Source organism: Lactuca saligna, chromosome 8, assembly GCF_052625555.1.
Source record: "Lactuca saligna cultivar CGN05327 chromosome 8, ASM5262555v1, whole genome shotgun sequence".
Classification (NCBI taxonomy): Eukaryota; Viridiplantae; Streptophyta; class Magnoliopsida; order Asterales; family Asteraceae; genus Lactuca; species Lactuca saligna.
This window is the reverse complement of record NC_136424.1, coordinates 93,686,801-93,702,824: the sequence shown is the minus strand read 5'-3', so window position 1 is coordinate 93,702,824 and position 16,024 is coordinate 93,686,801. Positions and strand designations below refer to the sequence as shown.

Sequence of the window (16,024 nt, the reverse complement as noted above, 5' to 3'; positions counted from 1 at the left end):
AATTTAAATATTTTTTTAACTCTTTTTAAATTTATTTTACATCATTTTTAAACTTTTTTACAATCATTTTTAACTTTTTTTTACTGGCCATTTTTAAACAAAAGTCAACCCTTTCTAAATTTTTTTTTTACAACCAAGAAATGTTGAAAAAGTATTAAGTAAAATGTTTAAAAGGTTTGAAAGTTATAAAAGATCAAGTAATTAAAAAGGTTTAAAAAAACATAAGTTATATAAAACGTTTTCAAACTTTTAAACCTTTTTCTAAACTCTCTAAAAAAAATCATAATTTTTAAACAGTTTTACAAACGTTACAAACTTCTAATTATTTTTCTTACGTATTTCTACCTTATTAGACTGTAAAAAAGGTTTAAAAATAATGTTAAAAAGTTTACGCAGTTTATAAACTCTTGATTTTAAATATTTTTCTTACGTATTTCAACCTTATTCACCACTTCTTCATCGAAGTCTCAATTTTCAATGATTGAACCTTTATACAATAATGCAAGAGATGTGTTATACTGAGCACGTACATGGTAAAAGTTTGCATATGATTTTTCTAAGTCTTTCTAGAAAATTCATATGTGATATCGTATATTACAGACATTTATATGCCAGCAACGTACGCCTAGAAATCGAACTCTTTTTTCTATATCATATTTAATGATACTACTCCACAATTATGGACCATTTAAACTCTTACAATAAAGGTTCATTTCCACGTACAGAAAAACACACAATCTGTTACGTTTTGAGAAGAAATTAAGTCAAAAATCATAATTAAATTGTTAAAAATACGATCATGCATGGCCTCGTTTCTGCATGGAAAGGGCCTTCAGCTACACGCTTCTTCGATCACTTAGCTTGTAGAATTCTTCCATCATTTTATTCTTCTACAACTGCATTCAAAATCATGTTAAATCGCATGCAGTACTAGCAATAGCAAAATGCCAAAATACTACTGGATTGTTAAGTTGTCAAGTAGTATGGTAATAGGTAAGAAGAAATTACCTCCAAGTAAATTTTTGGAAGGTGGAACCCGAGTAGTACGAGCATTACCATATTCAGGAGAACTAACCCCATGACCCAAAGGCGATGAACTCGATTTTGGACTAGATGAAGTGTTGGCTGAGGAGTTCAAATTGTTTTGATATGAAGCAACTGTCGACTTAAAAGTCTGGTTTAGATTCTTAGAAGCATTTGACCCTAAACTATGGCTTTGAACAATCGAAGCAATTTTCGACTCTGTGTTGACTGACGCAGGTAACGACTTCGTCGTCTTTAAGTTATTAGGGTTCGTATCGTTATCATTCACCTCCGAGTTTGAAACCTTACTTGTTGACTCAGAAGGATCTTCCGTTTTCAGAAACGAACTCATTGCCTCTCTCACTTTATCTCGCCTAGGACTTATGGTCTGTGTAATTATTTGGGATAGTGCTCGCTCATCTTCTCCAGGCTCAAACTTCTGCAACAAATATTCTTTCACTGAAACTCCTCTCTCCCACGTCTTCATGTTCTCTCGCTCTTCAATGCTTCTCTCATCTTTTCCCGCAGTAGAAACCGTGAGGTTTGAAAATCTTGAACTGCTTTCTGGCGAATCATTTTCTTTAGCAGCATCAGCTGTTGTTGCTGCTTGATTGTTGACATCATTGTGAGCACTAATGGTGGATGTTACCTGATGGTTAGCATCATCAGTTAGTTCCCTATTCTTGGAATGGGAATCTTTTATTATGTTACTAGAACATGTAGGTTCGTCTTTGCTGGTTGTGGAATGTTTCTCGGTGATTGGTATGTGAGCTTCTCGAGGATGATCTCTTGTTTCCTGTTTGTTGGTGTCTGGAATATGTTTGGATTTGGGCACTGGAATATATACACATCACCCATGCATGTAAATCGATTAGTAAGTCTTCTTTAATTGTTATATCTTTACATATCGAATAACAACGTTTCATTTTTTTAGAACATGGAAGAGGTAAAACTATAGAGAATACATTACTTCTTGGACTGTGAAATTCGACATTTTCTCCCCCTTTGTCCTCTGAACTAGTGATGGCATTACAAGTGACCGAAGTAGATGGTGGGTCATTTTCATGGCGATGTTTCTTGATACTCAAAGAATGTTTCAACTTTTTGGCCTTCTCTTTTACTTTTGCTAGCACAGACGACTTCTTGTTATGGTGGTTCCCGTTGTGTTCTTGGTTTTTGTTCTTTTTGAGCTTTTCCGTGGAAATATGTGACCACTTCGAGCCTTCTCCTGCGATTAAAAAAAACAGCGAAACGAGAAGTAAGCATTTGGGAATCAAACCCGGGAGTTTCTTCATTTTCCGTGTTATTTATCTGGCGATAATCAACATTACAAATAACTGATAGTTTTGATAATGTCCACATAAATTGATTATATATATGCATAGATGAAGCTAAATCTAAACGAAATATGACAAAGCTTACGTTGCAAAAGTTGTTGAAAAGTCGAGGAAGTTTGATCTTTAGAGGTACTCTTAATATGCTGCGCGTTTTGAACTTGTTGACCGCTTTGGGAGTTGGAGGTTCTCTGAATATCGTTTGCTTGGGCCATTGTTACGAATTCACAAACATATGTATATAGGTGTTAGCTTGTTCCTATTGAGATTGAGAGAAAACGAAAAGAACATAGAGAGATGATCGTCATCTGTTTTCGTGCCTCATTTTCAGGCCATTTTTGTGAAACAACATATGATATATAACTCAAAGAATGCCTGATTAGCCTGTGAGATAGTGATCATCCATTCTCCTTATAAAAAGCCTTGTTTCATGAAATGCACGAGGTGGCAAAGCCAGTGGCGTTTCTTTTGGTATGGCGGAATAATTTGCAGAAATAAATAAATAAATAAAATGTTAGCTTTTTTAGTTATTCAACTTAGGTTTGTTAACGGTTAAATTAAGAAAACCATTCAATATTCATCGTGTTTGGTTCCATAAAAATTAACCTCTAAATGGTTAATCGGCCTTTTAATAAAAGACTATGAAGTCTGAACGATTGGTTTTATAAAAAAAGCCCACTATTACCCTTTAACCTTAAAATAAGAAAGTGGCCACCAACATGAATGCAATCGAGTCGTGCTCGCTTGGTTTGGTGGGTTGGTTGAGCGCATGTGAGCAGGTTGTCATTTAGAAAGATCAATCCGGACATGACCGATATAAATAAATGTGTCATCTTGTTCAAACCTAGCCCTTATAATCCAAACCTAGACACAATCCGTGGAACCTGTTTAATTATATAGGTTTGCAAGTTTGTGGATCATATTCGGGGTTGTGGGTTAGAATCGGATTCGTTGGTTAGAATCGAGTTCATGAGTTAGATTCGGTTTCGTTGGTTAGAATCGGATTCGTAGGTCATGGGAAATAAACAGGTTGTTGGGTTTGAAAACCTCAACTCCAAACCTGTTTATCTTCATCTCGCAACCTACTTCCATTGTTCCCTTATCGGCAACCACCCTAAGATTTCGACAACCTTATCCTTCCTCGGTATCTCTCTTTTCCAGTTCTATGTATCTCTCTGCATCACCATTTTCCTTATAAATTTCTTTATTTCTACTTTATCTATCTCTCGACACCCCACCTCCTTTGTCACGCACGATTGAAACATATCCACACTTTTTTTCAAAATCCAATGGAATCGAACTCCATTCCAGGTCTCTCTCGCTCTCTCTCTCACTCTCTTGTTACTTTAAGAGTTATATTGCAAAGAGAGGGTGACCCGTAAATTAGGCTCAATGAGTTGACAATTGCAATGGAGGCGCCAATGCCAACCTACAATTGCACTTGACAACTATGTGTTGTACCGGTGACCTGTAGAGACAGTGTGAAATGTCCCAAAATTTAAGCCAAAAATTTTTAATTTTTGTAGTAATAAAACCATCATCCAAAATATTTTCATAGAACCATAATGAAATCAGAGTATGTCAAAATCATCCAACTACATCAAAGTTAAATAAAATATGGAAAAATATAGTGTCTGCGATACGATCATCCCAAGCTCTTCCCCTTCGATCTGAAAGTACCTGAAACATAAACTAAAAATCGTAAGCATGAAACTTAATGAGTTCCCTAATTACCACATATCATACATATCAAACATACAATGGGCCATGCCCAACAACCATCGGGCCCCGCCCAGCATCGTACCCCGCTCGGAACAGATCTATCAATAATATGAGATGGGCCCCGCCTCATCACATTCATTAGGCCCCGCTCGGTATAAATATAGGTACATAAAACACATGCAATAATCACTAAGACAAATAACATATAATACACTTATCAGGCCCGGCCTGGCATCAGGCCCCGTCTGGTATACATATCACATACTACACATGCAAGAGTCACACAGATAACCAGCATCCTTATCATCATAAACCATGGGTCGGCATTGGTACTTGCGACCCATCAACACAATGAGGAGACTCACCTCAATTGCTGAAACAACCAGATAAATGCTCGGACTGTTATTCCAAAAAATCCCCGTGCTAATCATTCATATAGAATCCTAATTAGTAATTTGGTCGTAAACCATAACTAAGAATCTTATTCATATGTCTACCTCTCTGGGTGAAAGATCATTTTACCCCATTATGGGCCTTAATCCAAGAAGGCCCAAAGTCTAATAATGTCCCAAATTCAGAAAGACTAGTGGCCCAACAAGTCCCAAAACCCTACTAGTCCATATATGGCCCAAAAAGCAAAAGTCAATTTGTTAAGTACGCTCGGCGTACTCAAACTTACGCCCAACGTACTCCCTCTAAGGCCAGTATGCACATCGTACAAGCTGGGTACTCCCAGCATACTCTGTAGTCACCCGGACTCTCCATTAAGAGCTTAAACGATTAAGACACCAAGCCAAATTCTCATATTTGATCGTAAATGATGTCATAACACGTAAAGTCGGCAACTTTACACCCTTTCATAGCTTAATGGGACCCAACATTAAAAAAGAACCATAATAATAATGCTAAGTCATGCATGGCTCAAAATAACTTATCAAGATTGCATTTTTATGAACAAGGGACCTCAAAAATGCCAAGATCTACTATCCTTAGCTTTTGGAAAAGTTCGTACTCTCAAGCATGGCTTAATGAACCATAAAAAGCATAAAACAAGCCCTAACTAGATCTAACCAAATTATCCATCAATTTAAGAGCTTTATACCTCAAATAGCTTGCAAAGTTGATGAAAATTATGGATCTTCAAGCTCAAAATCCACCAAAGCTTCAATACCAAGCTTCACTTCCATCAAAGGATCCAAAAACCCCACAAGATCACAACAATGGCTCATAAACACTCAAATGAAGGCTAGGATTCCGTTCTTAGGGTTTGTAAGGGTGGAGGTTGGACATAAGAACCACCCAAAGCAACATATGTTGTTTAAATAGGGCATAAACCCTAAAAATTAGGGTTTATCCCAGCTGAGCGTATGCCCCGAGTACTCCCATGTATGCCCATCGTACGTTGGTGTTCCTCCGTAACTAGACTTCGACCCTATACGCCCAACATACTCATAGTGTACGCTCAGCATACTCGGCCATGGACTCAAACCAGCAAAATTTCGAAGGCCATAACTTATTCGTTCTAAGTCAAATTTTGACATTCCTTATATCCACGGAAAGGTAATGATAAGTTCTACAATTCTATCAACTCTCAATCGCCTTAAAGCTCCCTGAACTTAAATCCAAAATTCATAAAATGCCCAAACTATCACTTTACGGTCATACTCTTGGGCTCCAAAACACAGACCTAACTCTCGAGATCACCTAATCTACATTGTCCACATCCAAGGGGTCTAAATCTCTCCTTCCTCAAGGCACATAGGCTTATGATAACTGATCTTCAGGTCACAGCCTCGAATTAGGAAATAATTTAGAACATGGTGTTACAACTCTCCCCCACTTAAATTAGATTTCGTCCTCGAAATCACATCCTCACCATCCTCCTGGAACCTAAACGTTCCGACTAGTACCTCTTGATTTCCTCAAATCACCAGAAAGGTTATCTCTTACCCTTAGCGATCCTCCAAGGGTTCCATCGAATCCCAACCTTGTCAAAACCCATACTCCTAATGATGAAAAAATCATTGATCCTTTAGCTATCGAACCAGCACCTCATTGTTATATCTTTGAAATCCCAAAAACATTGCATGACCTCCACACAAGTAGGACCATCCCGAACATAACAACTAGGACCCCATACTGCAACCCGAACTAAAAACGTCATTTTGGTCCTGTACTATCCAACTGATACTTTTGACTGATAGATTCCTTAACCATAAATTGATGATAAAGCGATCTTTCAACTCTCATTGCAGGTCACGTCCATTTTCCAACCCAATACATGACCTATATCCCGAAATCCAAATATTTAAACTTTCATTTTATCCAATGTATTTTGATTCCACAACGACCTTTCACTAGACGGAAATATAAAATCCCCAATCTGCCACTGAAATTGTCAGCCTCACTCCTGGTCCTACCATCAGGCCCCCATTAAGAGTCTAACTGATAAAGGCAACCATAGCCTATACATCATAGGAATGACAATCATTAAACACAGAGTTGTCCCACTCTAAACCTAATCTAATACCTTATTCAACCAATCTCAACCGGGTCTCACCGGTACTATCATAACTATATGGGCCTCATCCACGAGTGTCATCCATACTACACAATCGAACGTGCCTTGCCCAAAGGTCTCACCTAATTAAGTGTTGTATGGTTGTAACCTCCCCTCGGTTCTAATGATCCTCATACCAACTAAGAGTAATCTTCCGACAATATCATTCGTCCCGACTCGGGCATGCACTGATCATTCCTCAGTTCCACGACCACTCCTACATTGGCCTACCTCATTTTGGTGAACGCTACAATCCTATAATAGACTTACAACACTTCCCTGACAGCCTATCATCCTTACATATGGTACGACTACCCTATAATCTTACAACATTCCCACGTCAGCCTTCCAACCTTGTGAATGTTATGGTTGACCTGTAGTCTTACAGCACTTACATTGATAGAACAAAGTTCTTTTAATATTGTATGATTCTAAGCAGGATATTAAACAAGAACGTAATAAAGAACACAAGTATGGCACTGAATATGTCGTATGATTAATGCGATAACACCTCAGAAGAGCTCGATAAAGAACTTCAATCTGTAGAGGTGTTTAGGGTTACAAGAATCAACGTAATTAACAACTTCTAATATACGCATACATGCATGCATATATATACTATAACCCTAACAGCTAATCTAGATAACAATGAAACTAATCTAGATAGACACGGATGGACATGCCCAATCCGGATACAAAATATATAGCCTAAGACGCAACACAAATGGACTCAACAATCTCCCCCTTTGCATCTTTGGAGCCGAAACCTCATTCCTTTTTAACAGCTGGAAGCTTCTTCACAGTTTTGAACACCTTCGGTATAATGGCTATCATATGATGGCGAAAAGTAATATACCACCAAAGCATGTCAGTAAAGTTCTTCTTATCAGCCACTGAGTTCTGCTTGCATCGGTGTATGATACTGATAATATGGTCCAAACAGTCTGTTGAAAACAGATGCTTATCAACCAGAGCAAACAGAAACTTGTGTCCTCCACCTTTCGTGAACATGACAGTAAGATTTGCTGAATCTATCTGTCCTAATTTCATCTTGTTTACATCACCAGGTTTAGGCGTTGGCTTCACATTCGGCTTTTTATTCATTACCTTTGCTATCTCCTGATCCATAGTTGCAAGCTCATGGATATAGGAGGCCAACATTCTCTTAAGATGTTCTAAAATCCGCTCATACTCCTTAAGATTGTAGAGCAGAATATTGTATAGCAGAATCCAGTCATGAGGATTGAGGTTAGGAAGATCTGCTAGAGAGATTATAGACACTGTGTTTGCTGAACCATGGGTGATTTTGAAATTGACATTTACGAATCTCCCAGCAAGTGAAGGTTTCAGTACCTTGAATTTCATAATCTTCTGTGCACTCCAAGTCAAGTACACTGGTTGACCATTCTTCAAGTAAAAATCGATCAATTCCCTGTCAGCCTTTGGGTGTGGATGCGGAACCTCAACAGTCGCCTCAAAGCAGTGAAATGTAAAAGCTTTTTTGGTAATAGGCATATCAAACCTTTCTAGATAGTGTCAGTGATGTTGCTATCTCGGCAACGGAGACAAGGGAACAGGAAGACGCTTTTGATTCAACCCCCGTTTCTCAAGCTCAAGTGGTTGGTTCTTCAATTCCTACGGCGACGGTGTCAGGGATTCCTCCCCTTGACAGTGCATTACCTATATCTGAACCACTTGTAGATGATCAACAAACAGACCAGGCTGTACAACCTCCAACAAAAAGAAGAAGAAGAGATCCTAGGTTCGGGCTTTTGGACTCTGGCCTTTCTCAAGGCGTCCCTACTCCTCCAACTATTACTCCGACTATCATAACCATAGAACCATTCAGTGAAGGCCCCAGTACTGTTTTTGAAACCGGTGGCTCCTCTATACCACCAGGGTTTTCTCCCCCAGGCAGATCTTGAAGAAGCTTCAATTCGCTTGGCTCAGTTTTTGGCTCAAGAGCAGACCACTTACACTACTTCTAAAGCGAAAGGGATCGTTTTTAACGAGGGTCAGTCTAGAGATGAAGATTCTGTAATCAACGAACTTCAGAAAAGGGTCAATGTTCTTGATCAGAAAAACATTGAACTTAGCATCCAGGTTGAAGATCTTCTAAGTGAAAATACAAATCTAAAGATTCAAGTCTCTGATCTCAATGAATATGGAGTTATCAAGACCAAGCAGATTTATGAGCTACAAGCTCACTTTAATCTTTTGACATCCAACTACTTTGATCTGAAGAAGAAACTAGAAGAAGATTTTGGTGTTAAGTACAAGACTACTGCTGATGAACATATAACTAATCTTCACTATGAGGCTCACCCCATCGTTGTGCCGACTGTTGATACCTCAAGGGTTGTGAATCGCTTTGAAAATGAACCTGCTCATGCTCCTCACGTTGCCAAGATAATCAGAGACAGACAAGCTGAAGCAGCTGAGAAGGGATAACTCTTATTCTAGAGGAGTCCGATACAAATGCACCTGGGAACAAATCCACAATCACCGTAATAGATCTCGAGGCCGCAAGGTTTAGAGACACATACATTGATAGGTCAGAAATTATTTCTTAGGGTTATCATGATCCCTTGAAAATGTGGATTGTAAGGAGGAAGAGGGAAAATACAGAGCTCTACAAGGACAGTCATGATCTTAATTCTTGTCCAGAGTAGATCTTTCGGAGTTATCTCAATCTCCCTTCTTAAATCCAACAAACAACCAACAAGCAACCAACTTCAAACATTTCCTTGAAGACCAAGTGAAGAAGGGATTCCCATCGATGAAAACTGTTGAATCTGTGATAAAATACTATTTTGATGTCATTGACCCTAAAACTGGTCATCCCCTCCAAGTGGTGATGTGGCCTGCTACAAAACAAGTCAAACAAATTCTAGTGCTTTAGAGCTATCCGGATGGATCCTTGAGTTCGATGCTTTACTGGGTATTTGATGAGACAACATCATCTGCTATCATTAAACTTAAAGAAGGATGCATTCGTCTATACGACAGAAGGGATTTGTTCCAGTTCAGAAAATGGGACATTCATCACTTAAGCAATTTTCAGGTTCAGGTTGCTAAAGAGATTTTCGAGTCGGCTGCGAAAGAGTACACTGTGATGGTTGTCGAGATTATTAATAAGAGAATGTGGAATGGAGCCACGAGACTGGATGATGTGATGCTCATGAACAAAGATTGACCTAAAGCTAGCACCAAACCAAGGGGGAAGGGGGAGATTGAAGGGTCTAATTAAGTGGTTTGGTCTAGGCTTTCTATGTAATAGGTCGTTTTGGTTATTTGATAGCTTTATTATAGTTTTCTTGGAGTTTACGGTAGTCAAGGAGTTTACGGCCATAAGCTGTTTACGGCCGTAAACCCAGGGCTGACCCGGTATTGTATAAATAGGGGTTAGCTAGGTCTTTTGTGGTTGTTGATGCCTCGGTATTCTCAACTCCTGTAACTGCAAGTTGTACCAGACGTGATTCTAATAGAAAAGTGTGTGCAACCTTGTTTGTTCTTTATTCTACTCATTCTTAATTGATTTACTGATTTTGTTTGCTATTTGATCACGGGTAAGATCCTTTTTAGGACCTTACACATAATGACTATCTTCTAGGTTACGAATATGAACAGTGTTGATTCCAGTAGCATCATCAACCTACATGACTTGGTCGATAGCAGCTCTTCCCTGTTCATCGTTACGCGCCACACCACGAACTAACACCAGGTGGGCTCTATCTATTGAGCCTCCTGTGTCCAGATTGTAGAAGCTTCGGTCTCCTTGATAAGGATGGTTCTGACCCTGTTCGTCACTCCACCTGTCTAAGTTAATCGCCCACAGAGGCATCGGACCTTGGAAGTTTTGTCGTGGATTGGGATTCTGGGGAACTGGTGGTGGATTATAGGCTTCTGATTCTGAATCAGCATCTTCAGAAAAAAATTCTTCAAAATCGTCATCTAAGGGAATTTTATGATTCTCTTCTGGCTCATCGAACCATCCTCCATTTCCTTAATTGGGAAAGTACGGGTCTCCGGGTAGATGGAATCCAACCATTGTTATCTAAGCGAGAATAGGGATATAAGAAATATCCGATATAATTAGTAAAGATAAGTTGCAAATACAGTTAACAGATAATGAATTCTGTTTGGTATAACTCCTACTGAGTTCTTCTATAAGTACATAGTGTATACTAATTATATACCACTTGGGCCGAATAGGCCTTCGAATAAATGATCCTACTCCAAATCCACATCCAAACAAGGAAAAGGAAATAAAGCTTAGACCACTCATTCTGAGCCTATACAACCTTCATCATATATAACCATGATGCATGCACTTAGTACTTATAGAACTGTCAGCAAGAGTCCTTTGTTTTCATGTAATTTGTTCTTAGTATATAGTGCCTAAAATACTCTTATAATATTTTAAATTTAGGTTTTGTTCAAGAGTTCTTTTGTATACGTTGTTGGTAAGTCTTAGACTTACTTCAATACTATCTTCACTCCCAAACACATGTTGGTCATATATCAAACCAATATAGTTGATTAGACTATATTGATCCCAGATATAAATACATAACTGCCCAGGTTTGACTGCAGTCTCCAACATCCAAATACTTTTGAGTTGTTATGACTGTGATACTGTTCTTGTGTATATGAGTGTTAGTATACTTCTTGTAAAAATACTTAAATTATAAAAGTATACTTGTAGTCAGAGCTCTTAGCAACAATGTATTTATAGTTTGTATATCTTTTATGAATTGATATATTGAGTTCACTATAAACAATGCTCTGATACCAATTTGTCACACCCCCAAACCAGACGGCGGAAACGTCCGGGGGTGGATGACTTCATTTGTAAACTCACCTTTTAGAGGGTGATTCAAATGATGATTTGATATAGGAAGTTTAGTTCCACAAGTGAAATCTCATAGTAAAACAAGTCCTATATAGAAATTTTTATAGTGTATATGCAACCAATTAGCTAAAATAATCATAGGAATGATTGGAAATTAGACTAATTTGTAACTATAACTTACAAATAGGAGTGTTAGTAGCTAAAATCGAGAATGAATTGAGTTCACGGCCAAGAGGGTTCATGGCCCATGAGGTGTTCACGACCCTGATGGTGTTCATGACCCTGTGTTCTTGGTGAATGAAGAACACCTGAAGATCCTAAGCAAGTTTCTAAGAAGATTCAAAGGTTTTCAGTCGGGTGTTCTTCGTTTTCTTGGCGTGTTCTTCATGTTCGTCGTGTAAAATAGTGAAATTACCGGGTTTTCAGCCTAGTATAAGAAGATTGAAGGATGTTCTTGAAATGATAACAAGATCAAGAAATGATACCTGTTAGATCTTATGAGAAAGGATGAATTTAGCATGTTCCTGGGGAGAGAGGTTGTTCTTGGTTGATGATATTTGAGAGAAAAAGGTTGGAATTTCGTTTGAAAGTGTAAAAATGAAGTAAAAAATAGCTGAAACATATATGTATGTATGTGTGTGTGTGTGTGTATATATATATATATATTTATGCGAGGGTTCACGGTCCGAAGGGTTCATGGCCGTGAACCTCGTTGTCGATTAATATAATAATCAAGTTGTCTTATCTCATTTTCCTAAGCTTCGTGAACAAAAATTCTAGGTTATTACTATCCATATTTCGTTCGCCTCTATCCCATGGAGTTCTAGAGTTTTCCTACTTCAACTTTCAATAAATAACCAAACAGTCTCTGTACTTTTAATTAATTCAATTAATCCTAAAATTAATTCCAATTAATTTCTGATTAATTCCAAATTAATTATTATTATTATTATTATTTCTTATTAACATATTAATCATATAATATATTAATATACTATTTATTCTAATTCATTAATCATATAACAAATAAGCAATTCAACATCTTCCTCCAATAGTTATTCTATATAAATATTAGTTTTGAGAGGAACCCAAAAAGGATTTTGCTTCTAATTCAAGAATATACCAATTTAGTTATTGGCTTAAACACTTTAATCCAACATACACATCATATTAGCAGAATACCACAACTTATTATATATAAACATGAAAGGGATTTTATAGGAACAAAGTTAATATACGAGTTTTTCCCTAAAATCATAGTTTTAAACCTAATCCAAAACACTATAAGTATACTTCTAAACCAAAAACAAACACAATTTTACTATTAAACCAATCATTTACCAAAATAAGACTATCTGACGCATGACACTTTGCGCATGTAAGAACAATAATTACTTAAACTCTTGATACGTACATATTATCATACAGTGTATACAAGTATCCGACACATAGTATATCTTATTCTCATTTTTTTTGCTTTAACTTTGATAAATGGATCACAACTATAACATCCATAAAATTTATGAAAATTTAAAACTTTTTCAAACATCCAAAAACCAATATTTATTACAAATGTTTTCAAAATAGTTTCATATTAGAGTATCCCAGAAATCATAATCATAAAATGTGAGGAGTTGCACGATCAAGCCTTCACCTTCCCACGATCATCCGAAGTACCTAAAATAAAATCCAAAACTATAAGCCCAAAGATTAGTGAGTTCCCCCAAAATACCAATGATATACAAACCATAACCATATCATAACAAAAAAAAACATGCATATAGAGTCTCCAATATGACTGGACCGCCATCACTAGGCCTTCAGTCCATTTGGCCCACTCTCAGAACCTTCAACATGTTTGGTCCCCCCACCCGTGCCTTCATCCTGTATGGACCGTTCTCCGGGCCTTCGGCTTGAATGATACTCCCTGATGGATCTGCAGTCTATTCGCTCTACTATGGGTCTGTTGGCCTACAGCATGAAGCAAGACCGCCTCAAGCCACTCGCAATCATACAATCAACACATAAATATCATACACTAGCTAGCATACACAAACAATCAAACCGATCTAACAGATCACTAATCATAGCATCATCCTATATACCAGGATACCGACCTAATAGATCACTAACATAGCATCATCCTATATACCAGGATACCGACCTAACAGGTCACTAACATAGCATCATCCTATATCCCAGGATATCGATCTAATAGGTCACTAACATAGCAACATCCTATATACTAGGATACCAACCTAACAGGTCAGTAAGCATATCATCATGCAATAACCAGGATAATAATAATAAAAAGGGTAGGCATTGGTGCCTTCGAACCTGTTAGTATAGTGAGGACAACTCACCTCACAAGTAGTGTTGAATCAAGAATATCAATCCCTAACTCTCGGCTCCAAACTCAACTGCCTGTAACCATCATATAACTGATTCCATTAGAATACCAAATCACCAAAATACCCTCAAAAGTCATACTTAGTCAACCCATAGTCAAAGTTAGAGCCAACGGTCAAGGTCAACAGTTCATGTTGACCCAACTCGTCGAGTTCATCCACAGACTCGTCGAGTTCCTTCAGAACTCAAAAACCAAAAACTTGAGTCAAATCGCCGAGTTACCTCAGTAACGCTTCGAGTTCTTCAGTGTCCAGAAGACTGGGAAAAACCCTAACCAACTCGCTGAGTCATCTCACCTACTCACCACGTTCACCCAGAATCCAGAAGGCGTGTAAACCCCATCCAACTCGTCGAGTTGGCTATGCAACGCGTTGAGTTCCTTCAGCCCTTTTCTCATTCAGATGCTTTTAATCGAAACCAAGGCTCCAAACTGTAGATCTTAACCCTCTACCACATAAATTTGCCAACTTTATGTGCATGCAAGGCCTCAAAGGGATTAAAACACTAGAACTAAGCTTAACAAGAGGTTTAGGGAATGAAGAAAGGTCAAAGCTTGTTAAAGTCGAGAACTTTATGTCCACAAGGGCCTAGAGGAGTTCAGATCTGAACTCCTCGCTTCAAAACATGCTCAATACCAGAAATGCCTCAAGAATAAGCTAGAAATGACCCTAAACTCTTGAATAGAGAGATCTAACAAGAAAATTATCAAGGTAATGACCTTTTACCTTCAAATGAATGCCAAAGCAAAGTAGATGTTGGATCTACAAGCTCCTTCTCGTTCCAAGCTTCTAAATCTTCAAGTCTCTTCACGAAATGCACCAAATACACACTCTTTAGCCTCACATACACTCAAAATAGGAGGTTAGATTAATTAGGGTTTGTTTTTGGATGTGAAGGTGGTAAGAGAAATTAGAAAAGGGACTTAAGGTCCTTTAAATAGGGTGCAAACCCTAAAAATTAAGTTTTTCATGCACAAGCTCAAATCACCAAGTTGGGGTCCTCCAACTCATCGAGTAGGTCCAAAATATGAATATAAAAGCTTCAAATTTATACATGGGATTCGGGATGTTACAACAACACATCACAAATCAAGTGTGCAATGATGGATAGATTGGTTGTTGATGACAAATATAAAGAGAGAGAGAAGAGGCAGAGAATATAAAACTAGAGAACGAGAATGTGTTCGAGACTAAAAGAATATCAAAGTGGAGAACGAGAATGTAGTGGAGATTAGGAATAATGAATGCAAGTAATGAGTGTAGGAGTGGAGTGGGTAGGAGTGGGCGCTCATGCCCTTGATAAAATTGAAGTGTATGGTGTTAAAAATGTTTTGTAGACCATACATATGTCCATCCATGGCTACATAATGGTTCTTTCAAGCAAAAATGATGTTTTAAACCTTCTTTGCTTCAAATTTCTACGTATAACTTTGTATTGTACATCTATTCAAAAGGAAAATTGTTGTATTTGACTTTTATAACATCTAACTTTAGTTTATTCATTTAAATGTACAATTCTAAGTGTTAAAATTTATTTCTTTTGTATTGCAATAAATACAATATATATGTGTCCCTTGAAATATAACATGTAATAGAACTAATTGTCAAAAGAAATTATTCATAGTTGTAATTTTGTAAAGTACATGGCTAGTTATATCATATAGACAAAATTGAAATTTGATTCTTATGGTTTGTGAAACATTGGGACTGTGGTCCAAAATGTTTTGGAGTTGCACAATTGATCCAAAATAAGGTTTTTGTTGCGTTTTTGGTCCATTTCAGATTTGAATGTGTTTGAAATGACATTTTTCCCTTTCTATTTGTTTTTTCCATTTCTTTTTATTTACTTTACTATTTATTTATCTAAAATAGAATAACAAAAACAAAATATAAACTCACCCACCCACATCGAACCTTCTTCCCCAATTTTGAATCTAACAAGTCTCTTTTATCACTCTAAAACGCTAACTAATCCCCAAATCCCCCACCCCTCCCATAAATGTTCTTTACCAAATCTTATTCTTCAATTGCTTGTTCAACATGTCATATATATATATATATATATATATATATATATATATATATATGTATATATATATATATATATATATATATATATATA

At 37.3% G+C, this 16,024-nt stretch overlaps 1 protein-coding gene across 1 annotated transcript; it reads right to left on the bottom strand.

Annotated features, from left to right (window-relative positions):
* Positions 1–796: 796 nt before the first annotated feature.
* LOC145013164 (uncharacterized) lies at positions 797–2,668 on the bottom strand. Its single transcript, XM_078971972.1, has 4 exons — positions 2,446–2,668; positions 1,994–2,251; positions 1,009–1,857; positions 797–896 (listed from the first exon to the last, which is right to left on the bottom strand). Exons 1-4 carry the CDS (start codon positions 2,570–2,572, stop codon positions 883–885), a joined length of 1,248 nt encoding a protein of 415 aa, XP_078828098.1. The 5' UTR covers positions 2,573–2,668; the 3' UTR covers positions 797–882.
* Positions 2,669–16,024: the final 13,356 nt, after the last annotated feature.

What these genes read in the sequence shown, in the direction of transcription:
- LOC145013164 (XM_078971972.1), bottom strand. Translation starts at nt 2,572, where the DNA reads ATGGCCCAAGCAAACGATATTCAGAGAACCTCCAACTCCCAAAGCGGT. An exon ending in TTTTCAACAACTTTTGCAAC is followed by an intron (nt 2,252 to 2,445) that starts GTAAGCTTTGTC and finishes TTTTAATCGCAG; the next exon opens with GAGAAGGCTCGAAGTGGTCA. An exon ending in CGAATTTCACAGTCCAAGAA is followed by an intron (nt 1,858 to 1,993) that starts GTAATGTATTCT and finishes TATATATTCCAG; the next exon opens with TGCCCAAATCCAAACATATT.